The 27,617-nt window shown below is 32.0% G+C and overlaps 1 protein-coding gene across 1 annotated transcript; it reads left to right on the top strand.

Moving 5' to 3' along the window:
• The first annotated feature begins 14,235 nt into the window (after positions 1-14,235).
• On the top strand, positions 14,236-25,282 carry LOC143529498 (putative 1-deoxy-D-xylulose-5-phosphate synthase, chloroplastic). Its single transcript, XM_077025275.1, has 10 exons — positions 14,236-14,398; positions 14,817-14,936; positions 15,015-15,179; positions 16,179-16,329; positions 17,459-17,727; positions 18,834-19,116; positions 19,795-20,090; positions 22,139-22,417; positions 23,834-24,118; positions 24,968-25,282. The coding sequence occupies exons 1-10, from the start codon at positions 14,240-14,242 to the stop codon at positions 25,115-25,117; spliced, it is 2,157 nt and encodes a 718-aa protein (XP_076881390.1). The 5' UTR covers positions 14,236-14,239; the 3' UTR covers positions 25,118-25,282.
• The last annotated feature ends 2,335 nt before the right edge of the window (positions 25,283-27,617 follow it).

The raw sequence follows: 27,617 nt of genomic DNA, 5'->3' as shown, positions 1-27,617 counted from the left end.
CTTTTCATCAAACTCGACCTTAACTCCGTTTTTATCAACGAAGGCGATTTCCAGAAGATTAGAGAGGCGATTCCATCATCCCAGCTTGTGCCAAGACCATATACATGTTCCATCTCTTCATTATTGACGATTCCATGATGTCGAGGCTCGGCTCATCTCTCCGATTCGTTCCCGGGATGTAAAGTTTGTAATTATTTCAGTTTTAATAGTAACAAAGAACACACTATGTGTAATTGTCTTTGATCGATCTATGAGTATTGATATTTAGTATTGTTGTGCATTTAATTGGTTTAGGTTTACGTTGATCAGAACGATTAGTTTGTCGGTTGCTATAGTAATTGCTCATATGGTTGTTTAACTAGTTTGAATACAACGAAGCATACAATTGCCCTTAGTTGAGTCAAACTGGCAGGGACTATCTGATAACTAGTGTCGTGTGTTAGCAATTGTTGGTGCCTAAGGTTTAACTCATTAATCAGTCTTTAGTCAGTCTGTGATAATTAATCTATTAGCATGACAAACTATTTAATTGCATTATTGAACCCCGGGGATGATTCTTCTTTGTTAATTGCTTGAATTCATTAATTTTCTTAATCTTTATTAAAACCAACTTATTTGCTTGTGTGATCAGCACTAAAATCTGTTACTTCATAATTTTAGAAATCTGTTACACGATTACATTGACCACATACTCCTGGTGGATACGATACCTTATTAACCCTATCTACTTAGGTTATTTAGGTTTTTTCATGACTCAAACGACGGTCATCACAATGGCAACGTGAACTATTCTCAATACAACAAGGCCTTTCTATTTGAGCAGTACAAGTACTTGATGTATGTGTTGATTCATTGCTTGGGTAGAAGAAGAAAAGTTTATGATAAGTGTAAATACATGTTGTAGTCTGCTATGGTGGATCTTATCTTCAACAAGACATTCAATTTTTCCTGGAGGATTTTTTTCCATATGAAGGAAAACTGCACGAACAAGAAAGACAAGTTCCTGATGCATCCAAGGTTACTGCTGCCAAATTTACCTAAAGGCCCAACTGCTATAAATGATGTTATTGTTATGAAACCAATGAATATTGAAATGATGGAAAGGATGTTTATCTACATGAGTCAAACTGAAGAGACAAAGCTTTGTACAAGATATTTTTTGGCCATTTAATCAATCAGAGCTATGTTGCACTTTCAGATATTCAATGGTGACATGATGATTTAGATTCTAAAGATGAAGGTGTTGCAAGTGCTGGTGGATGTAATGATGATGATGGTGATGATGGTGGTGACGGTGGAAGAAAATATAAGGGAAAACTTGTGTCGATTAAGAAACTAGCTAAGGGAAAGTCAAAGAAGAGGAGCAGAGGCGTTGTTATCTCTGAAAACGCTGACCTTTCTATTCCACGAAGTGTTTCTAAAACTATGACTGAAGGAAAATGACAAAAGCTGAAGACTGTTATGACTACCACTGCTAAGCAAGCTACTCCAGCTCTATCTCTTACCACAACTTCATTTGTGTCATATTCTATCTTTGATCCCACATACAACTCTCCAATATGTTACAGCTTCAATATCTCCTCCTCAAACTATTGTATCTGCAACAAGAGTGACAACCGGTACTGTTGGATCTCCTACACCATTATTAACTTTACAAGACAATAAGGCCCATTTCTCCCTATTGTTGCTGGTTTCACCACTTTATCCTTGACAACAAATTGTTTACTTGGTGAATCTAGTCCATCTCCAAACAACATAGATGAATGTTGATCGATGGCAGATGGTTCAAGGATAGAAGTTTTTGTGTAAAGAGAACAAAGAGTTGAAGGATCTTTTTTCTTCTCATGGAAGGGGGGTGAGAACATTGTGATTTTATTCTTCAGTTACAATGAAAAGATGGTGAGCTTAGAAATCTAAAGAACAAAGATCATGCTGATGATCCCGAGTAACAACAGTTTGATAAGAAATCAGGTTCTTCAACTTCTGGTCAATATGTTGCTCTGGGGGAGTCATCAGGTTAATAGATTATTGTTCACTAAAGCTCTACTAAAGCACAACCGGTCCGTATGTTAAAAGTGAAGACGATCATGTTTGCTGACAAGGCTAGTGTTATACAAAGTTATGTGAATGCATATGAGATTGAAGGACGAGTTTGTTAGTTATTTTCTATCAAAGGAACAGATCGTCGTGTTGTTTGAGATGAACAAAGAGGATGTGGAGAAGCTTGTGAGAGAAGAGGATATGGAGATTGAATATTGTTTTGATGAAGATGTCAATAAGGATATTCCTGCTGATAATATGTATTATAACGAGATTGAATCAAAAGATGTAACGGCCGAGGAATACCCTAACACTTACAAGAACAACAACACTAATGAAGTGATTCCGTGTTTCACTGATGATGCTATTAACAAGGCCGAGGAGAAGTTGGAAAAAGAAAGAACGTAGAAAGAGAAAGACAATGTTCCGCATGTGTCTAAGCAACCTGGTTCATCTGTTTTGTTTGATTACAATGCCAAAAAGTTCAACATATGGCTTGAGACGGTGATAGGAGCTCAAGAACAACACTATATTCAAGCAAAAGGCAAGGTATCACATAAGCGGGATATTAAGTAAAAGTGAAGACTGTTAAAGATAACATTGTCTCTTGGATGTACGAGCCATATTGAAAGGTGTGTATTGAGAGGTGGGAGAACGACATATAGTACTTTGAAAGATTTAGTGATATTATGTCTATGTCAAGATGGGATGTGCGTGCATTGGCTTACCGATCCTTCATAAACAGTTTAGTGTAGAGTTGTTGAAATGGTTTCACAGCCACCTGGTTTATGAGGTCAATCATGGTTTTAAATTCTTTCAACCGCAAGTACCAACAAGACACACAAACATTAAAGAGACACACCAGATAACCGGATTCTTGAAGGTGATACTTAAAGTGAAGCCGCCTCTCACTATGAAGAAAATTCCTTTGAAGATGATGCCACAAAACTTTCACAAGGAATTCAATAGGTGGTATTCTGATGAGAAAACCAGTGAAGCGGTGATTGTATTGGGATCGGGAGACCAAGTAAAGTTTATTCGAGTATTTGATCCAATGCATTGATAAATATATATATATATATATATATATATATATATATATATATATATATATATATATATATATATATATATATATATATATGAGGATATACATGTGCTATTTAAGAAGCAAATCAGATTGGCACCTAGCAAGGATAATGAGTTGGCTATGCAATTCCAACGAGTATTCAGAGTTTGTTTTGCTTTTGAAATTTATCGCGTGGTAATTGGAAGACCAACTGGAATTGAAGAACGAAGACAAAACTCAAGATGATGGGGATATTTTTGATACATTTTGTTTTTCGTCTTGATCTTTGTAATAGTTTTGGTCAAATGCAATAAGTCAAGGGGTTAGTTTTGTAATTATAAAAATGACATTAGCTTGGCTTGAAGGCGAATGGACATTTTTTCCATACGCTTATTGATTAAGCATATGATGGTTATTGTAAGGCCATATGCGTGGTTGTAGGCATATGGGTCATTCGTCTGTCTTGATATGCCATTCGCTTCGCTTGTAAGCGAATGGCTATGTGAATGGGAGTCCATTCGCTTGGTACATCAGCGAATGAATCCCCTGCCTATACATACACTTTAATTTATAATCTAATTAACTAATCGAGTATAATTATTGATATTGTGTCGATACTCTGTCTGATTCTCTCTAGAACACACACACACACACTACACATAATAAATCCTAAATGATCAATCCTAAATGATCAATTAAACTATATCAAAGGACTAGATCTTAATTAATATAATCCAATTAGCTTCTGTATGATGAAACATGGACCATCAGACTATGATAAACAGTGGAAGAGAGCTAGGGCTCAACAAACCAAATTGGCAATGTACTTAAGAAACTAGGCTAGAGAAGGTTTCCATATGATCAAGAAAAGTGTAAAATATACCTTGAATGTGGAGCCTTTAATAACCTTGGAACAAAGAAAGGCCAAGAAAGCTCAAGAACTCCATGAAAGAGAATCGGTATATTCAGAATGGACTCTTCATGAAGAATTGAAATTCAAGATGTATATAACAAGGCCAAACAGAGATGTTGAACTTTATGGCAGAACTGGCAGGATCAAGTATGAGCTAAGTTTAAATTGTCACAAACTCTTTAACGACAAAAAGATACTTGGTAGAGTTGAATATGATAGTCAAATCAAGTATATGAATAATGAAGATATGACTGACATATTTGATATTGAGATCACTAAAACGCATGGACATTATGTTGAATTCTCCATGTTTCAACAAAGGGTAACAGCTATATCACAAAGGGTGGATTATGAAGAAGCTAAGAGAAAGAGACTTAATGAAAGACAAGATGTTGATACATTTTTTTGTCGTATTGGTCTTTGTAATAGTTTTGGTAAAATGCAATAAGTCAATTGGTTAGTTTTGTAATTATAGAAATGCCATTTGCCTGGCTTGTGTACGAATGGACATTTGTTTTGTCCGTACGCTTATTGATTAAGCGTATGATGGTTATTATAAGGCTATACGCCTGGTTGTAGGCCTATGGACCATTCCTCTATTTTGATACGCCATTCGCTTGTCTTATAAGCGAATGGCTAGGCGAATGGGAGTTCATTCGATAGGAATGTCAGTGAATGGATCTCTGCCTATACATACTCTGTAATTTATTATCTAATTAATGAATTGAGTATAATTATTAATATTGTGTCGATACTTTGTCTGATTCTTTTTAGAACACACACTGCACATAGTAAACCCCAATTGATCAATTAGACTATCAAAGAACTAGCTCTTAATGAATATAACCTGGTTAACTTTGGTATGATGAACGACATAGACCTTAATATCAATGATGTGCTTATTTGATTTATCTTTGTAATTTTGTGTTTCATGAAATTATGCTTTTATGCTTTGATATGTAATGCCTTAATGGCAAACTTTAAATTTTTGATTATTTCCTATTTAAGTAATGTAATTTACTATTTTGAAGGATTTGATGTATATTTTGAAAGTTTGTAAGTAATTTTTAGTGTGTGTTGGTTACATCTGAGTTGATTTAATCAAGGGGAGATTGTTGGTTCCAAAGAGCGATTGAAATATTCTTAACCTCCCTTGAAGTCGCTAAGTATGGAATCTGTGCAAACCAGTTCACTCAGAGCAAGCAAATACTTCTTCAAGCATCATATCTTCTACCGAGCAAGATAAGTCTTCCAAAACTTCTAAGTGTTTAGTTCGAGCAAACTAACACTTCATCAAGCAAGGGATGTCCTCGAGCATATAAGTTTGTTATCAAGCAAACTTGTTGAAGAGCAACTGCTTAAAAATGGTTCTCGAGCAACTTTGTGGGTCGAGCAAGATGTTGCATGAATAAAACATCACGAGCAGGCTAGTAGGGAGTTACTGAAGTTATCTAAGTGATACTCCTAGCAAAGTTCAGTCTCGAGAAACTCAACAGTAACCGAGCATACAATTGGTTGTTCTAATAAAACTAAGTATAAAATAAAGTGTTTCTAGAAAGGATTCTCTTACTAGTGGTAGCATAATGAGCAAAGTTTGGCTTGCTTGTGAACTGAAGGCATGTTTGAGAGGAATTGCTGCCTGATGCAATTATTCCAAGTATGAGGCTTGCTCGTAAAAAACCAATACTTTCTTGAAGATTACTGTAAAGTATATTCGTTAATTTTCAAACCCGAAAACCCGACCCGTTTTTAATTTTTTTGTTTTTTATTCATATATATAACTTTCATAATGTTGTTAATAAATCTCAAGTTTCATTTCCTGTATTTAATGTGGCATTCGTCAATTTTGAACTTATTCATAATTCACCTTTCAATCATGTGATTATTTACGCAACTATTTTTTTCACCACCCCTGTAGTGCTGCATATTCATTTAAAACATTCATAATCAAAATCATCTATACATATCCCATACAATTCACTTAAATTATTCTTGAACCATCATCATCATCATCATCATCATCATCTTTTCATATGTTATGTTAATTAACTAATAAAAACAATGAATGTTTTAATTAATTAAAATTAATTGAAAGAGTTAAACACTTTGAAACCCTTTAACCATTCTAATTTTTGTTTTTAATTATATTAAATATGATTAATTTTCATAATATCTATAAAACATAACAACTGAATATTTTCACTATAAAAGGAGGACTAATCCTCTGCCATTTTCACACCTCACAACATTATTTTCTTAAGTTTGAAAGCACTAACAAGTAAATTTATGATTTTATACATTTTATAGCTTTTGTTTTGATTTTACCTTGAATTTTCATACTTGTTCACTTTGATTTCTCAAAATTTTGGATCAAACCTAGTTATTTTGTAAGAACAAGCATGACCATATATTTATCTAAATCTTATGATCCATTAACGATCATAAACTTTTACGTGCTTTCATTTAAATATGATGATTTTTACAAAATTGTTTTATATAAATTTTTCTTTAAAATAGAACTAATATTCAATATCTTTAAATAATTAATTATTGTTTATTTTTGTTCAATATAAACTAATTTGTATAATTTCTTTTAGTATACTTTATGAGAAAAACCTTTAAATTAATTAATTAATAAATTTATTATGTTACTCAAAAACGAAACGTTTAATCATAAATTGGTTTTAATCTTTTTATTTAAGCTTAAATAAATAATTTATAATTATTCATTTATAAATATTTCTTCAACTAATAAATATCAAATGGTTTATATAAACTTTAATTCATTTGAGTAAATTAATTTTAAATAAAAAAGGCTTAAGTTCTCAATTTGTCGTAGTATTAGTTTCATTTAGACTCGTTAAAATCTAGCATACTTATTTACTTGATTAGGATAATTCATTAAGAAGCAAATCAGATTGGCACCTAGCAAAGATAATGAGTTGCCTATGCAATTCTAACGGGTAGTCAGAGTTTGTTTTGCTTCTAAATTTATCACGTGGTAATTGGATGACCAAGTGGAATTGAAGAACGAAGACAAAACTCAAGATGATGAGGATTTCGTTGATACATTTGTTAGTCGTCTTGATCTTTGTAATTGTTTCGGTCAAATGCAATAAGTCAAGGGGTAAATTTTGTAATTATAAAAATGCCATTCGCTTGGCTTGAAGGCGAATGGACATCTTTTCCATACGCCTATTGATTAAGCATATGATGGTTATTGTAAGGCCATATGCCTGGTTGTAGGTATATGGGTCATTCATCTATTTTGATACGCCATTCGCTTGGCTTGTAAGCGAATGGCCAGGTCCATTCACTGGGTATGTCAGTGAATGGATCCCCTACCTATACATACACTTTAATTTATCATCTAATTAACTAATCGAGTATAATTGTTGATATTGTGTCGATACTCTGTCTGATTCTCTCTAGGACACACACACACTACACATAATAAATCCCAAATGATCAATTAGACTATATCAAAGGAGGAGATCTTAATGAATATAATCCAATTAGCTTCTGTATGATGAACGCATGGACCATCCAACTATGATAAACAGTGGAAGAGAGTTAGGGCTCAACAAACCAAATTGGCAGCGTACTTAAGAAACAAAGCTAGAGAAGGATTCCGTATGATCAGGAGAACTGTAAAATATACCTTGAATGTGAAGCCTTTGATGACCATGGAACAAAGAAAGGCCAAGAAAGCTCAAGAACTCCATGAAAGAGAATCGGTATATTCAGAATGCACTCTTCACGAAGAATTGAAATTCAAGATGTATATAACATGGCCAAACAGAGATGTTGAACTTTATGGCAGAACTGGCGGGATCAAGTATGAGCTGAGTTAAAATTGTTACAAACTCTTTAACTATAAAAAGATACTCGGTAGAGTTGAATATGATAGTCAAATCAAGTATATGCATAAGGATGATATTACTGACATATTTGATATTGAGATCACTAAAACGGATGGACATTATGTTGAACTCTCCATGTTTCAACAAAGGGTAACAGCTATATCACAAAGGGTGGATTATGAAGAAGCTAAGAGAAAGAGACTTAATGAAAGACAAGATGTTGATACATTTGTTTGCCGTATTTGTCTTTGTAATAGTTTTGGTCAAATGCAATAAGTCAATGGGCTAGTTTTGTAATTATAGAAATGCCATTTGCCTGGCTTGTGTATGAATGGACATTTGTTTTGTCCGTACGCATGTTGATTAAGCGTATGATGGTTATTGTAAGGCTATACACCTGGTTGTAGGCGTATGGACCATTCATCTGTTTTGATACACCATTCGCTTAGCTTATAAGCGAATTGCTAGGCGAATGGGAATTCATTCGATGGGGAATGTCAGTGAATGGATCCCTGCCTATATATACTCTGTAATTTATTAGCTAATTAACGAATTGAGTATTATTATTGATATTGTGTTGATATTATGTCTGATTCTTTCTAGAACACACACTACACATAGTAAACCCCAATTGATCAATTAGACTATATCAAAGAACTAGCTCTTAATGAATATAACACGGTTAGCTTTGGTATGATGAACGAAATGGACCTTCACAAGATCAATGATGTGCTTATTTGATTTATCTTTGTAATTTTGTGTTTCATGAAATTATGCTATTATGCTTTGATATGTAATGCCTTAATGGCAAACTTTAAATTTTTGATTATTTCCTATTTAAGTAATGTAATTTACTATTTTAAAGGATTTGAAGTGTATTTTGAAAGTTTGTAAGTAATTTTTAGTGTGTTTTGGTTGCATCTGAGTTGATTCAATCAAGGGGAGTTTGCTGGTTCCAAAGAGTGATTAAAATATTGTCAACCTCCCTAGAAGTCGCTAAGTATGGAATCTGAGCAAACCAGTGCACTCATAACAAGGCAAATACTTCGTCAAGCATGATATCTACTACCGAGCAAGATAAGTCTTCTAAAACTTCTAAGTGTTTAGTTCGAGCAAACTAACACTTCATCAAGCAAGGGATGTCCTCGAGCATACAAGTTTGTTATCAAGCAAACTTGTTGAAGAGCAATGGTTCTCGAGCAACTTTGTGGGTCGAGCAAAATGTTGCATGAATAAAACATCACGAGCAGGCTAGTAGGGAGTTACGAAAGTTATCTAAGTGATACCCCTAGCAAAGTTCAGTCTCGAGAAACTCAACAGTACCCGAGCATACAATTGGTTGTTTTAATAAAACTAAGTATAAACTGAAGTGTTTCGAGAAAGGCTCCTCTTGCTCATGGTTGCATGTCGAGTAAAGTTTGGGTTTCTTGTGAGATGAAGGCATGTTTGAGAGGAATTGTTGCCTGATGCAGTTATTCTAAGTATGAGGCTTGCTCGTAGAAAACCAAGACTTGCTTGAAGATTAATTTAACGTACATTCGTTAATTTTCAAACCCGAAAACCCGACCCGTTTTTAAATTTTTTGTTCTGTTTTTATTTATACATATAACTTTCATAATGCTATTAATAAATCTCAAGTTTCGTTTCATGTATTTTATGTGGCATTCGTCAATTTTGAACTTATTCGTAATTCACCTTTCAATCATGTGATAATTTATGCAATTATTTTTTCACCACCCTTGTAGTACTGCATGTTCATTTAAAACATTCATAATCAAAATCATCTATACATATCCCATACAATTCACTTGAATTATTCTTGAACTATCATCATCATCATCATCATATGTTATGTTAATTAACTAATAAAAACAATGAATGTTTTAATTAATTAAAATTGATTGAAATAGTTAAACACTTTGAAAACCCTTTAACCATTCTAATTTTTGTTTTTAATTATATTAAATATGATTAATTTTCATAATATCTATAAAACATAACAACTGAATATTTTAACTATTAAAGGAGGACTAATCCTTTGCCATTTTCACACCTCACAACATTATTTTCTTAAGTTTGAAAGCACTAACAAGTAAATTTATGATTTTATACATTTTATAGCTTTTGTTTTGATTTTACCTTGAATGTTCTTACTTGTTCACTTTGATTTCTCAAAATCTTGGATCAAACCTAGTTATTTTGCAAGAACAAGCATGACTATATATTTATCTAAATCTTATGATCCATTAACGATCATAAACTTTTACATGCTTTCTTTTAAAGAACATGATTTTTACAAAATTGTTTTATTTAAATTAATCTTTAAAATAGAACTAATATTCAATATCTTTAAATAATTAATTATTGTTTGTTTTTGTTCAAGATAAACTAATTTGTATAATTTCGTTAATATAATTCATAAAAAAAACCTTTAAATTAATTAAGTAATAAATTGATTATGTTATTCAAAAACGAAACATTTAATTATAAATTGGTTTTAATCTTTTTATTTAAGCTTAAATTAATAATTTATAATTATTCATTTATAAATAATTCTTCAACCAATAAATATCAAATGGTTTATATAAACTTTAATTCATTTGAGTTAAATTAATTTTAAATAAAAAATGCTTAAGTTCTCAATTTGTCGTAGTATTAGTTTCATTTAGACTCGTTAAAATCTTGCGTACGTATTTACTTGATTAGGATAATTCATTAAGATTATTCGTTATGATTATCCGCCTCATTTGTTCGACTCGTTCAAACTATCATCCTTGTTTCGAGGTGAGTTTCTCATAACCCCTTTTAACGTTTTGCATACTTTTGGGGTGTAGTATGTCACAAGTTTTTATCTCGTTGGTTATGCGCTTGTTTTACAAACTGATTCACATATATCAGACGTGCTAATATTATTTTTGCATATTGTTTATGTTTATGCGTGAACTTGCTTGCAACGTGTTTACTGTTTTTATGGTGGAAGTTATCGAAACACATACACATAGTGGGAGGGTCCAATGAGACGTACTTGCACCGTCTAATGTAACGACTTCGGTTGTATCGTATGGTGGTTCTCATTTCCTCTATTACTACGACTTCAGCCTAAGAAATGGGAGGACGACACTAGTTGATTTCATCTACTTTACGCTTGAATATCTATTGCATGACGACCGTTGTATCGCGTATTTTATCTGCATGTATATATATACACATACACACAAACTTATGAAAACTCATCAACATAAGTTGTTAACAAAATATATTATTTTAAACGTGCTGCAGGCTGATACGATGAAGTGCCATGACAAGAAAACTAGTTATACCTTATGATTATTTTAATGAACAATATTTGTTTCGTTCCGATGTAATAATGTTTGTCTTATTATCAAACTATTTATGTATTTGCGAAGTTATGAAATAAAATAAATATATTGTCACTATTAATAGTGTTACGAACTTATGAGTGATCTGTATGTTGCACACGGGCGTATTCCACTTAAAACCGGGGTGTAACAATTACTAAGGTCAATGGCCGTGCTCGAGATAGACTAAAGTTTGCCCGAAAACCTTTTTATACTTATGCAATTTAATGCTTTTCTAGATTTTATGGTTTTTTGAAGGAATGTTAGGGTTTCTATAAATATAATGATAGATGACAATAATAGGATACCTTTAACACCTCTGACTTACTATCGGAGCAATTATTAGTTGTTTCCCGCTGACCTTATTTAGAGGTCTTCAAGTATATTTTTTTGTTCCTCTTAATCCAAGTGTGACAAACGACTGACAACTTTGCTAATAATATGTTTAGTAGGGATGAGTTCGGTACCAATACTGAAAATCGCAAAGTTCTTGTACCGGTACCAGTAACGAAATGTTCGGTTCGAGACCGGTATGGTACCAAATCGGTTTTGAATTCAATACCGGTACCAATTGGTACAAGTACCGAATTTGCTCATCTATAATGTTTAGCCACTCTACTTTTACAATGTATTTAAATTCTTTTGTTTCTCTCTTTTAACTACACTAATATTTATATTTTTTTTGTTTTACGTTTTGATGTTCTCTTCTCCATTGTTATATGTTATCTCTATTGGTTGGTATACCGAATGTCAGTACTGTACGAGTGGGTTAACAATCTAGTTAACAAGAAAGATTTAAGAGCATTCACATCAGGTCCTTTAAAATATTTGTGAGAGAAATCTCTAAAAAATTTTAGAGAATGGTAAGTGGTTGTGAGTAGAGAAGAGAGTAAATTTTAAGTAAATTTGGAGAACCACTGTTCATTCTCTATTTATTTTTTAATATATTTGAAAGTGGTTGTGAGTGGAGGAGAAAGAAAAGATATTGATAATGATGTAAAATATTATTATTTAATTGTATATGAGAGAGAAAATGTAGTGTTTTTTAGTGTAATTATAGAGATGGAGATGGAGGATGTGATGTGAATGCTCTAAGAAAGAAAATCAAACACAATTAGTATTTAAAATTAAAAAAATATTGTTAATATATATCAATCTTCTAAGATGGGAAATAGAAAAGAGCACATGATAGTGTAAAGTTAAAATGAAGGATAAAAATAAAAAGTGTGAGAAAGATTTGTGAACATACAAAAAATTATTTAAAAATAAATTCATAAAAAGTAATAAAAAAATCATAACTTACAAAATATAAATAAAAAACGAAAAAAAAATAAAAAACTAAAATGTTTCGTCATCATTCCCGTTCAAAAAAAATAATAAAAAAAAAATACAAAAAATAAAAGAAAAATGATGAAAAGACACAATGGCGAGAATGAACAAAAGACACAAATGTAACTAAAAAAAGACAAAATAAATCGAAAAATATAACACAATGCCCAACAAAATATAACACAATGTTGAGTAATATAACGCAATATAAAGAAAATAAAGACACAATGTCAAGAAAAAAAGACACAATTAATGACGAATATAAGTACAAACACAATGATAAACAAAAAGACACAATGACTTTTGTCACTTACCATTGTGTTTTTTATAAGAACGAGAAATACTGTGAAAACATTTTGTACTTTTTTCGTTTTTTTATTATATTTTGCGGTACGGTTATTTATTTATTTTTTTTTTTTGAAGGTTTTTGTGTATGACTATGTCTGCGTTACTTTTTTTTATTATTATATTAGATTGTGTTTGTTTTTGTTATAAGGTCTACAAAAAGCCTATGCAGACATAAGCTTTTAAATACTGTTTGTTTTTTTTTTTTAAAAAGAAATCTGAAAACTCCTATTATGGTCTTAAAAATATAAGCTAATATCATCATCTTTACACTTCTTCACACTTTTTAACATCATATCAACACCCAATTTCCAACACCTCCACCACCTACCGTCCACCACCACCACCACCCAACATCCACCGTCCGCCGCCACTACCGTCCGCCGCCACCACCACCCACCGTCTGCCACCACCACCGTCAACCACTCACCACCACCACCGTCCATCACCACCACCACCACCCCGTTGGCCACAACCACCGTCCACTACCACCACCACCATCCACCATCACCACCACCCACCGTCCGTTGCCACCACCACCATCCACCACATCCCGCCACCACCACCACCCGCCGTCTGTCGCCACCACCATCCACCACACCACCCCTCCACCACCACCCACCGTCCGCCGCCACCACCACCCGCAACAACCATCCACCACCACCATAGTCCACCACCACCCATTGTCGGCCACCATCACCGTACACCACCCACCACCATAACCGTCCATCACCACCACCCATCGTTCACCGCCTACCGCAATCGTCTACCACCACCCACTTCCATAGTTTGTACACTACTATCAATTATATTAGTAATCTATAAACGTTAAATGACTTTTATCTACTGTAATATATATGATACCACATCTTTAGGGGGTGTTTGGGATTCCTTATTTTACCTCCTTATAACTTTTCATTAAGTTAATAAGTTGCAAAAGTGTAACTTATAGAACTTTTTCTCTCACATCAAAAGCAATCCCAACTTTTTTATTACTTTTCAAAAACTTTATAAGTCATAAGTTGATGAAAATAAACAATCTCAAGCACCCCTTAGTTGCAGACATTAAATATTGCAAATTAATAACAAACATCACCTGACCCTTCTCAATTTTTTTTTTATCTATTTTTGATTTTTTTTGTTACTTTCCCCTGACAAAACAAAACAAAACAAAACCATCCTCTTGTGGAATCTTGAAGCATCATCAGCCCTAATTTCTTTTGTAGGTGAATTTACTTACCACTTTCTTTCACGATTCATCGCCACAGATACTAATTTCAGTTTGTAACTAATTATTCAATCAAATTGCAATCAATCACTGATGATGACCACAACTACTACTGCTTCTGCACATTGTTCGTTGAGTCAGAATAATAATAATTCCAGAAAGCTGAATACTGAGTCAATTCCATCATCAAGTCTAATCTTTCGTTCTAGTCTTGGAATCACATCTACCTCTGGTGCTTCACTTTCCTCCAAGGTATTGTCTGTTTCAATTTTATATGTTTGAAGCTGTAATTAACTGCTTTTATATGTTGAGATTTTGGGAAATAGAATCCTCATTATATACTTGAATGAATTACACACATATTTATTTATTACGTTTCCTTCTTCGCCAGAAAACCAAAAATAACTTCATACTACATATATGCAGTATATTATACAGTACATATGATATTAGTACTACATATATGTAGCATGGTGCACCGAATATATGTATGTATATACATACTACATAAATGTAGTATGGAGTTAGTTTTCTCACGAAGAACGGTTTTCTCATTATTTCTACCCTATACACAAACTAGTAGTAAATATGCTCATCTGTATCACCAACATTTTTTTATAACCATCAATGCAAGGTGCCATTTACTTTCATTTGGGTTTGATGGATACAGGGCTCTGTAGGTCGATTGTGTGCTCTACCTGGAATTGGTGATATATTTTCAGAGAAGCAACCAACGCCAATTCTTGATACAATTGAAACCCCTATGCACCTAAAGAACCTATCCCATAAGGTGCTTGCTTGTTTAATAACTTATTTTTTGTTTTGTTTTGCAATTATGGCAGCCTTTCATTGATCGAGCTATCTGTAGGAATTGAAACAATTGGCTGATGATATTCGCTCAGAGTTGACTTTTATAAGAAATGAAACGCAAAAGTCGGTCAAAGGTAGCATGCCTGTGGTGGAGTTGACCATTGCTATACACCATGTCTTTTCTGCTCCCATGGATAAGATATTGTGGGATGCTGGAGACCAAGTAAGACTCTCCCTATCTTTTTTCTTATTTCCTTTAGGTCTGTCTGTAAACAAAACAAATTTATGTTTGTATATTTAACAAACAAACGAACATGAACACAAGTTTTTGTTCATGTAGTCAAACGAACAAGCATGAACAAATTTCTCATTTGTTTATTTAAATTCGTGTCTGTTTCTTTGTTTATATCACTTTTAATTGGTTTTATTTTAGCTTTATTCTTCAGTTATGTTGGTTCATGGACGGTTCGTTTACAGTAGGTGCTCAGGCAAAGCGCGGCGCATGGAAAACGAACATATTCATTTTCTTAACCAATGTCGAACATAAATGAAGACAGTTAATTTTCTCAACGAATGAGCACTAACAAGAAAACCCCGTTCGTTTAATTGTTCGTGTTTGATTATTTGCTTGTTTAATGTTAAACGAGCGAACACCAACATTAAGGGCTTAGTTTTCTATCTCCAAATCTTATTGTTATTGCATACAATCTCCTAAATAATTTTATTTAAATCTTTAGATTTTGCTTCTAATACTATTGGTCTTGTATAAGTGGCATATTAATTATTTCCAATATTTTTTAAGATATTGGACAAAACAGCGTGTGTCACACGACCCGACCCTTTACATTCGGACACATGCTAAATAGGGACCCTGTATGCCCAAGCCTGCTTTTTGTAGGTTTAAAATTGGGCAAGTTTCAATGAAACTTGTTATAAATCTTTTAGCCACATAAGCATTTTACCCGTGAAAATTACCCGAATTAAACAATATTGAAAATTCTAGCAGTTTAATATGAAGTTCAGATTCCAATTACCAAATAAGAAATCAAGTATAAGTAGGTTATAATTTATCGCATCTGCTTTTACAACTTAATAATAAAGATCATCAAGATCTGTTTTACCCACAACTCTTTTTTCTTATGTTTAGATTTATGTAAAGTAATCATCTTAATGATAGAATATGATACACTAATGATGATTAATTGTTTTAAAATGTTAACAGACTTATGCACATAAGATTCTTACCGGAAGGCGGTCTGTTATGCATACACTTAGACAAAAGAACGGTATTTCCGGTTACACTTCTCGTTCCGAGAGTGAATTTGATTCCTTTGGTGCAGGCCATGGATGCAACAGTATTTCTGCTGGTCTTGGTATATCTGTCCCGTCTTTGTTCGCTTCTATTCACTTGATCCACTTAATAATGATATGTAAAAAATTAAAAATTCAAGTTTGCAATAAAAAGCACAACAGCAGGGTATGCAGTAAGCAGTTCCATAACAAATTACCTTTTCATCCTTGGGTCATTACATATCAGTTTTTTTTTTCCTATTTTGTTAGGGTGAATTTCATATATATCCTTGAAAACTTTTAAAATATCATATATACCCAATAAAACTTAAGGTATCATATATATCCTTAGAAACTAAGTCAAATACAGATTTATCAATGTCAAAAAGTGATTTAAGAATATGATCATTCTAACCTTATTTCTTAATAGCATTAGAGTTTCATATTTATCCGATTTTTACCTTAAAGGTTTTTATATTTATCTACCAACAAATAAGTCATGATCTTTTTTCCGGTTTTCTTTTATAAGTTTATCTCAATACATCTATAACAAAAAAAAGGTAATAAAAAATATAAAACACTTGATGCAATAATGGTCATATTTTATTATTTCAAAATTAAATATTTTATTCATTTACAGGATCTGTGTAAATATTTATTCTTTATAAAAAGATTAAATATGGCTTTTAACATAATAAGATTGTTGTGATTTTAATACAAAGGGTAGAGTTAATAAAGAAATATTATAAAAGCTTAATTTTGTAAACGTAAAGGACAAAAATACAATACTTTTTATTTCACAACAAGAGAAATGAAAATTAAATATTAGTACACAAACATATGTTTGTATACTGAGAAGAAAATAAATGGATTTAGAGATTTTGCAAGTGATTTGGAAAGCCAGCTGAACTTCATTCAATTATACTTCTAAAAGAATTTGAAAAAAGTTACAATTGGTAAATATTCAAAAATTATTAAGAAAGGGTACATATGATATATTAAATTTAGGTTGGGTATATGTGATATTCAGGTATGTTTCTAAGGGTATATATGTAATTCTCCATTTTATTTTCAAAGTATACTACAAAAAGTACTTTCAGGGTATGGAAATGCATAAATAGTGAACAAGATACTGAATTCATAAGTTGTTGGTGCACGTGAATTTTTTAATTGAATTTCATTTAAAATGTGAAATGGTTGTTGTATGTATAGGAATGGCAATTGCACGGGATATTAGAGGGAAGAGAGAACGCATAGTTGCGGTTATAAACAATGAAAGTATTACGTCGGGCCAACTTTTTGAGGCTATGAGCAATGCAGGATATTTGGATTCAGACATGGTTGTGATATTGAATGATAGGCGTCAATCGTTACACTCAAAACAAGAGGATGCTCCTAAAACAACAATAAATGCACTCTCAAGTGCTTTTAGCAAGCTGCAGTCTAGCAGATTGTTCCGGAAGTTTCGAGAAGCCGCTAAGGTATTATTTTCGTCAAATCAAGTTGCTCACACAGTCACACTCCTTTCCCAACAATTTTATGTCTATTTAAATATATTCTGTGAAAAGCTTCTTTACTATTTGCATGTCCTACAAAATAGCAATACCTATTAAGAATCCTAGCAATGATTGTGAATGTAGGCAACACTGATGTTTCTTAACCAAAATATGTGTTGATAGTATTTACAGTACAAAAAGTTTATTTAGGGTTAAATTAAGTCTTATTGGACTACTGGAGACAACCTACATCTCCAAAGCAATTTAGGGGCGGCAGTTTCTGACATGATCTGAACACGACAAGGAAAAAAAACAGGTTTTGGTTCGGGCTAAAATGACCCGTTTTCTTAAATTGGTCATCCCGAGCACGACCTGTTTAAGAAATGGGTCAATCTGAACAAGACCAGCTAAAATGTGTTTAGCTTGTTAACCCTCTTTAGAGTTTTTAAAAAAGTTAATATTTTGATTTTAGAAAATTGATTTTAGAAATGAAAAGTGTTAAAATTTAATGTTAAGTATTTTTATTTTTAATTTTTCAAATAACTATTAATTTTTAAAAGTGAATTTAATTTCCATGTGGATATCTACTTTTCAATTGTAACAATTTTAATTTATTAGTTCTAGCTATTCATTCTTCGATTATTCCCATTCGCTTTTAATCTCAAGCTAAGTTTAGAGACCGAAGTTTGTTAATTGAGAATGCGATAAGTACTCAAAAATAATTAAAATAACGCAAAATATAAAATGGTTTCATATAAATTGGGGAATTGTAGTATAGTTAATTGTTTAAATTGTTACTGACACTAGGCATTACTTATATATATAAATGAAAATAAAATGGGTTGACCCGAACACGGCACGATTTGAAGTGGGTTTGCATGACACATATAAGTATATGGGTTAGGTTACGGTTGAATAATTTAACCCACCATCCTGACATAATTTACACCCTTAGAAAGCAAAGCATGTTAGTATTTTCTTTGGTTTGGTCTTGTCATATGGCATGCATGTGATAATGTTGATGTAACATAATGAAATAACTAACTTTGATGATTCAAGACAGTTATACAATTTATGATCTCATGTTGTAGGGTTTAACAAAGAAAATTGGTAAGGGTATGTACGAATGGGCGGCCAAAGTGGATGAGTATGCGCGTGGTATGCTCGGTCCACCAGGGTCAACTTTATTTGAAGAACTCGGTTTATATTACATCGGCCCTGTGGATGGTCACAATATTGAAGACCTTATTTGTGTTCTTAATCAAGTGGCATCCTTGGATTCAACGGGTCCTGTTTTGGTTCATGTTATAACAACTGAAGATAAAGAAACGCGAGAGGAGAAGCAAATTGGGATACCTAAAAAAGACAACCAAGGTATGTGCTTTTATACCATCTTTACTCACTTTACAATGCTAATTACATAAATGGTCACTGTGGTTTGGCAATAACAAGTTTGGGTCTAACCTTGAAAAGTAACATGTTTGTGATTTATGGTTTTCAGTATGTAACATATTTGTATAATTAACTCTTGTTTTTATTTTTTTTGAACGTTTTGCACCTAATTTTTTTTATTTGTAAACTATTTATTTTTTTCAATTTATTGTATTCCTTTTACTGAGTACGATGATGATGATGATGATGATGTATTCCTTTTACAATCGAAGTTTATTTTTTAAATTATTTTTTCTTAATATATTATATATGTGACCGTTTTGAGACATACATGAAATTTTTTATTTAATTTCTATTTCTCATTTTTTGCAACCATTTTGGGACGAGAATTTAGTTTTATTTTCTTTTTTCCATTTTTACCATGTTGCAACCGGATTTTATCTTTTAACTGTAACTTATATATATGTTTTCAGTTTTTCGACTGAAATTGTGATTTGGTCGTTTTGAGATTGACATTTATTCTCTCTTCTCAAATATCTTCCATCTGTGTAATTAACTCTAAACTATAATATACTTTCCACTAAATACTCAGATGGGAGTACACTAAATCATATTTGCTCTATTTGATACGTTATACTTATAATATATTATATGAAACAGATCCTTATGAGTTGGACCCACAACCGAGTAACCGAACCCAAACTTATAGTGACTGGTTTGGGGAGGCGTTGACCATGGAAGCACAGCTGGACAAAGATATTATGGTGGTTGCTGCGGGAACGGGGGCGGGAATGGATCCGTCACTTAAATTCTTTCACGATAAGTTCCCGGACCGAATATTTGATGTCGGGATGGCGGAACAGCACGCGGTCACGTTCTCGGCTGGTTTATCATGTGGTGGATTGAAGCCGTTTTGTATAATACCGTCTACGTTTCTTCAAAGAGCATATGATCAGGTTTTTTTTATTCAGAGACTCAATGGTAGAAAACATTCTCTATTGGTCATTGTTCTTTTATTGTGTATGCCAAACGTTTAAGTTACATACTTGAGGTTGTCAGTTGTTCAAAAACTGGGAGTTTACTTATGAATGGGTTGATAATCAGAGTCGGCCCAATAGCATAGCAAACCAAAGCCCTAGCTTTAGGCCCCCAAACTTTAAAGGCCTCATTTTCTAAAATATTCATATTAATAAGTACCTTACATTTTTATCAAATAGGCTTTCGGTAGTCTGGCGGTTTGCATGCTGCTTTCTTTACATGTGGTCATAGGTTCAATTCTCTATTGGGTGTGCTATTTACTTTTTTTGTAATAAGTTTTCCTACTATCAATTACTTTTATAATACCATGTAATATAATTTCTAATGCTTCCCATTTGTTTTAAGATATTAAATGTGTTCTCAGTATACTCTATTGAAAAGTTTTTCCATCAAATTTCTAATTTTTCCTACTATCAACTACTTTTATAATATCATGTAATAAAATTTTCTAATGCTTCCCATTTGTTTAGGATATTAAATGTGTTCTCTGTATACTCTATTGAAAAAGTTTTTATCAAAACTAACAAAGGAATTTCATCAAAAACTAGCAAAGGAAACTGCATATATACAATATATGAAGATAGTATTACATATAATCTTGTTCCATATTGATTAGAAAGAAAAAAAAAACTTTATCGTGTTGAATAAGTTTCATTTCTGCTTGGATGATTTTGGTTTATTATTTTTCCTTAGATGAATCTACTAAGCTCATTAGTTTGTTTATATATGCTAAAGTTCTTTTTTATCTGCTTTATAGTGGTCGATCTTGAGTCGAGGTAGCTAAAGCGTCCCATATAAAATCTTATTAGTTAATTTCATCATATTTTCAACATGTTAGGATTGCAAGCAAAAGAAAATTTTTTTTTTTGAAGAAAGGCCCCATGTATTTTAATCCGCTTTAGGCCCCCAAAACGGTTGGGCTGCCACTAGGTTGATTTCGGCTGTGATTAAACTGACAAAGTAGTTGATAAGAAAAACTGCACTAAAATCTTTCTTAATGTATAAAATATTTTTTTGAAGAAAGGCCCCAAGTATTCTAATCCGCTTTAGGCCCCCAAAATGGTTGGGCTGCCACTAGGTTGATTTCGGCTGTTATTAAACTGACAAAATAGTTGATAAAAAAATTGCACTAAAATCTTTCTTAATGTATACAACCTCTAAATCGTTTATAATTTATATTATTTTTACTATCATTTTTTGTAATCATTATTATCGCATTACAACTATTTATAATAAATATTAAAAGTTGGCCTAACATGTGTTGGCATGTAAAACTATTTTGAACAATGCTAAAACTTAGAGATGTACATGGGTGGGCTTTGGGCTCAAATTGAACTAGAGTTTTTTTAAAACGATTCTGTTTCAGTTTTTTTCGGTTTTTAGTTTGAATTCAATTCGTTTTTTTTTGTGTTGCCATTTGAGCTTGAAATTTCTAGGCCGAAAAGGAATTTGGCAATTTTTATATAATTAGTGCCTTACTAATTACTATACATTTTGGCTAGTATATTGGGTTACACAATTTATTGTGTTCTTATAGATATAAAACAAAACAAAACAAAAAAAGAAGAAAAAAAACCCACAGAAAGTACATAAATTCGGTTTGGTTATTTCGATTTTAGTTACATGCAAAACCAAACCTAAACCTTAAACTGAACCGGAAATTTGGTTTTTACGAAAACATAAAAGCAAACCGTTGGTTTTTGTTTGAATTTGGTGTTTCAGTTTTTTTAGTTTCAGATCTGTTTTACCGGCTACATGTACATCCCTAGCAAAATTGAGCCGTTTTAACTCCTGTCACTCAACTTGCCTCACCTGCTCATCTAGCCACCTCTATTTTTGTCTATGTTGATCCTATTTTTTTAGTATTTTTGATATAAGTGTTCTTTCTATTGTCAAACATATTTTTATCAATTTCAGAAACAGAAATAGGGTATTAACTGATCCTGTTTGTATTGCATGTGTTTAGGTGGTTCATGATGTAGATAGGCAAAAGATACCAGTACGTTTTGTAATTTCAAGTGCGGGTTTGGTAGGGTCGGATGGGCCCGCAAATGCTGGATCATTTGATATAACATTTATGTCATGTTTACCGAACATGATAGTTATGGCACCTTCTGATGAGGTGGAGCTTGCTAACATGGTCGCAACTGCAACTTGCATTGATGATCGGCCCGTCTGCTTCAGATATCCTAGAGGTGCTATTGTTAAGTCAAACACATCTGTCTGCCATGGAGTTCCCATTGAGGTCACATATCCATCTATTTCTTGTAAATCCTAATTTTATAGTATTTTTGTTATTGCAAAATGCAAAATAAGGAAATATGTGGCAAGAATAAACATTTTGGATGAATTACCGTGATTGTTTAAAATAATTTATTCTTGCCAAGTGAGTTGTTCAGTTTTTATTTTTCATCGGTGGAAAAAGGGACAGCCGGGTGTGGGTTAGCTGTAGGGATGTGTATAACTCTGAAAAAACTGATCCGAAGACCGAAAAGTTGAATCAAAATAACCGAATCCAAACAGAAATCGACGGTTTCGTTTTGTGCTTTCTGTTCAGTTTCGGTTCTGCATGTAATAAAAACCAAAAAAAAAAAGCCAACCAAACCAAATTTGTAGATTTTAGTTTTTATGTAATATAAGAATTTTATAAATGGTGTAACCCAAATATTTTATTCCTAAGTGTATAATAAACACATTATTATTTGTTAATTAAAAAAGGATTTTGACCCAAAATTGTTATTTTTTAGTCAAATTGTTTTTTTTTTCCTGCCCAGAATTTTGAATAACAAATGGCAAAACCGAAATTTTGGTTTGTGGATTTGGTTTAAGCCCAAAATCCACCAAACCAACACATGCACACCTCTAGGGTTAGGAAATTGGCTGGGCGGTCCCACAGCACTCTTTTTGTCTTTTTTTTTTTTGAAGTTTAGAGATAATTAATATGATTACAGAAAAGTATACTGTTACAATTACAATTTATCTTCTAATAATCTGATGTTGCATGTTTAATGCGTTTCAGTACACTTGAGACGACCTTCAACTCGTTTGACTTTTAAACTTGTAAGGTTAATTTTTTTGCTTAACCTGCCGTTAGGGGTAAAACAAAATCGGTTGATTGGTAGGTAAATGAGTTGAAATTTCACCTTTATTTAAGTGAAAAATTAATAACCTGTGTTTTTAAATGTTATGCATTAATGAAACTGGTCTTTTCTATAATTCAGTTTTAAAAGGAATATTAAAGCTATTTGGAAAAATACATAGGCTTTATTTCAGCTGAGTTAACTTTCATTAAATCTTCCTAAAAGGTATGTCAGTTTTGGTAAAATCTTTTGTTTGCCTAAATTTGGGTTTATAAATTTAAATAGAAAATTTTCATATTTCTTGTATTTCACATCTACTAATAACCTTGTGACATAATAATATAATTTTTTTTTCTCAAATAAAAATATAAAATTACCAAAAACTTGGAGGTGGCAAGATAACATTTTTTTCTCTTTTTTAGTTAAACTTATAAATACTTAATGTAAAGCTAGTTATGTTTGAGAGAATTCAACCCAGTAATAAGTAGATGGGTCAAAGTGTCAAACTCTTCTATGCTTGTTTATTATATATTACATTGTAAAAGGTAAAACAATCAATTGACATTTTATTTTTTGTTCAGATTGGTAAAGGAAGAGTTCTTGTAGAGGGTAAAGACATCGCTTTGTTGGGATACGGATCAATGGTCCAGAATTGCCTTAGAGCTCAGTCCCTTCTTTCAGAACTCGGGATCCAAGTAACAGTTGCCGATGCCAGATTCTGCAAACCCCTTGATATTAAACTTGTTAGACAACTGTGTGAAAACCACTCGTTCTTAATCACTGTTGAGGAAGGCTCAATTGGAGGGTTTGGATCACATGTTGCACAATTTATAACCCTTGACGGGAAACTTGACGGATCAATTAAGGTAATTTGTATTCATTGTATTGTTATTTATGTATCAGAACTGGACATCTTTAATTTTCATAGATGTTTAGCTTGTCCAATAGGATTAGGATCATTTCAGATCTTCCAAACAATTTAAGAACTTTAAGTACCGTTAACAACCAATCATTTTGTTTATTTTGCTTTTATAAATTTAATATTATTTGAGGGTAGTTTTGTAATTTATTTAACGTTTTATTTATGTTTACATATTGTAATTTGGTTATTACACACATATGTAATTAGGTTATCACGTATATGTAAACCTGTGATTACGTATAATAAATGATAAAACTACCATAAATAATATAAAGTATATAAAATAAATAAATTAAATGATTGGTTGTTGGGAGTTTTTGAAGTTCTTAATTTTTTTGGAGTTCTTAAGAGATCCAAAACCCGATATATGACTACAAATACTTTATTAATTTGAATATAAGTCTAATTTTTTTATTAAGATGGAAGGTTATTATGTTTTATATATTAAAATTTTACTTTGTTAAAGCTTTAGCTATTTAATCTGTCAAGATTAAAAAAAGATTTATCACGAGTGAAATCCATTTGTAGAAAACGGGTCAAATGCACAAAATATGTTGCTATCAATTTTTGTTTCAGTTTTATAAATAGTTGTTTGATGTGATGATTATTAAAACAAATTTATCACCTTTAATCAAGTTTTTTTTTTGTTAATTAGTAAGTGATTTATCTATTCATTCTGAATACGTATGATGTTTGATTCATGTTTATGTTGTTGCTAAATCTGTTATTTTGTTCGTTTCACCTATTCGAGATTAAACCTTAAATCTTGCATAAACCTGTGGAACTTTTGCAGTGGAGGCCGATTGTGTTACCAGACAATTATGTTGAGCAAGCATCACCAATGGAACAACTTGCTTTAGCGGGGTTAACTGGGCATCACATTGCTGCAACCGCGCTTAACCTGCTTGGTCGAACTCGTGAGGCTCTTCTTTTGATGTGTTAAACAAGACAACCGTTGGGGCGGGTTCTATACATTTAGTTCATTTATTCTGTCACTCATCCCTTGTGAACTTACTGACCTCAGCATATACTTTGTCATGTAACCCTGTTAATATGATCATAGATATGGTTTTGATTCGTGGGCTTGAGTTCTTGACAAATGCGATATAACCAAAAAAAACAAAATTTATTTAAATACTGTTTGTGTTCAATGTGGTCATCTTGTAGAAAGCAATGGAGAGTTGATTAATAAACTCTTTTTGTAACGTATTTTGAATTGCTACAAATCGCTCCAAATGATGAACTATATTTGATTATTAGTGATTTGAACTAGTTCTTTTGATTAATATTAAAAGCGGAATATTAGAATTGAGAATTTGAACGAACATATAAACCGGTTTAATGTGGAGAGAAAACAAAAAATTGTCACAAATCAATTAAAAATTAATTATTTAATCAATCGAATTGAATGCAGCTGGCTAGAGAATCATCAATCAAATATGAAATTGCAAAATAATACACTTAGTTGAGCTTTAGCTCTTATTATGGTTCAAAATATTATATTTAAACGTTTAGAACGAAACTTATGTACACTTAGGTGTTGTTTGTTTTTCTGAAAAAGGTTTGTGCTCTCTTTTGTTTGCGTCACGCAGACCACGAGCAGACATTGCCATCTGTAGCCTATTTGTTTTCTCAAATACGTTTCAATAAAAAACGTATGCGCAAGTTTTTGGTGCAGACTTGGCCTATCCACTTATGAGATCTTAAAGTTCTGTAGAGGGTTAAAACACCACACCCTATCAACACCTACTGTCCGCCACCAACCCCAGCCACCATTCACCACCACCACCACCACCACCCACCCACCCACCGTCCGCCACCAACCCCAACGTTCAGTTTTTACCTATTTTTTGTTTTAAATATGTTTATTTAACGAATTAATGTTTTGGTTTAGTTCCAGTTGCGTAATAATCCTGACTGAATTCACATCGAATAATCCCCGCAAAGTCTGGGTAAAACCTAGTTTTATCGTTTTTTGTCTTTAATGTGTTTGTTTTTGTTGCTTTTCTTAATAATTTATTTTTTTTGGCTTTAGTGGCGTAACGAACCTAACCGATAATTTGGAATTCGCGTGTCGTTGTAGTGGTTGTTATCCACATCGAGTTAAGTTTCGTATTTAAAACCCATACGTTGGTAAAACTAGAACGTTAAGATACTAGATTAAACAAAACATAAATTCATAAGAAAAAAAACTGAGCGTTACGATCAACATTAGTAAGACTTGTTACGCTACCGAGACTAAAAAAAGACAAATTCTTAAAATGAATACATTTAAAAACAAAAAAATATGACTGAAAAAAAAATCAAATAAAAAATAAAAAAAATTCATAAAGAGTATCTCAAGTAATAAAAAGCAGGTTGATTGATAAGAATATTATAATAAATGTGATTAGCATATAACTAAATAGAAAAAAAATAGTATTTTAATTTAAAATGTAAAAGGTGAATACAAATTAAATGAAAAAAACACTAGTTTGATGATAATTTTTAAAGGACACTAAAATGATAAATAGTTTTTCCGTCAATGTCTATTTGAGAAAAGACTTCACAAACCGATCTCTTTAATTGTTTTGGGTCGCGAAACATTTTATTACAATAGCGACAACGTCACAATATAATAAAAATATTTATTCATCCCCAAGATTATATATTTCAATATATAATTACATATTCCCTAATATAATGATATAAACAAATCAATATATAATTATATATTCACAAATACAATCATAATATTTACAAATAGAAAGCAAGGTTCATAATCTTGAATTGAGATAAAGTTATAACAAATATTAAAGTTACAATATATATTAAAAATATTTCTTATCCACAAGAATATACAATTCAATATAAATAAAAATATTTTTTTGACAAGAATATACATTCAAATATATTCCCTAATACAATAATGATATACACAAAATAAAAAAGTAGATTTCATAATCTTGACTTGATGAATGGGAAGGAGCTTTAAGTTTATCACCTACAATAGATATAGAGATAAAGTTATAACAAATATTAAACTATAAATTAATTAAAAAATTAAATATAATACTTATATGATTTCGTAGAATTTCATATAGCTACATTGCTTCTCATCAAAATCTACTGTATAATAGATAATGAGATAAAGTTATAACAAATTTGCTTTAAGTTTGTAACCTATAATAGATATTGAGATGACAACAAATTCATAAACTATAAGGTAATAAAAAAATATATAATATTTATCTGATTTCTTAGGTGTTGTTTGTTTTTCTGAAAAAGGTCTGCACAGCCTCTTTTTTCTGCGTCGTGCAGACCACGCGCAGACATTGCCATCTGCAGACTGTTTGTTTTCTCGAAGATGTTTCATTAAAAAACGTCTACACAAACTCTTCTTGGTGCATACTTGGTCCATTCACTTCTGAAATATTTTAAGGTCTGCAGAAGGTTAAAACACC

Source organism: Bidens hawaiensis, unplaced genomic scaffold, assembly GCF_021521415.1.
Source record: "Bidens hawaiensis isolate Kalapana, Puna unplaced genomic scaffold, B.hawaiensis_p1.1 tig00008563_1, whole genome shotgun sequence".
Classification (NCBI taxonomy): Eukaryota; Viridiplantae; Streptophyta; class Magnoliopsida; order Asterales; family Asteraceae; genus Bidens; species Bidens hawaiensis.
This window is presented reverse-complemented; position numbering and strand designations above follow the sequence as displayed.

Excerpts from the sequence above, each read along its gene's own strand:
- LOC143529498 (XM_077025275.1), top strand. The coding sequence starts at position 14,240 with ATGATGACCACAACTACTACTGCTTCTGCACATTGTTCGTTGAGTCAG. Across the intron at positions 14,399-14,816 it reads GTGCTTCACTTTCCTCCAAG|GGCTCTGTAGGTCGATTGTG; the intron begins GTATTGTCTGTT and ends TGATGGATACAG. Across the intron at positions 22,418-23,833 it reads GCCATGGAGTTCCCATTGAG|ATTGGTAAAGGAAGAGTTCT; the intron begins GTCACATATCCA and ends TTTTTTGTTCAG.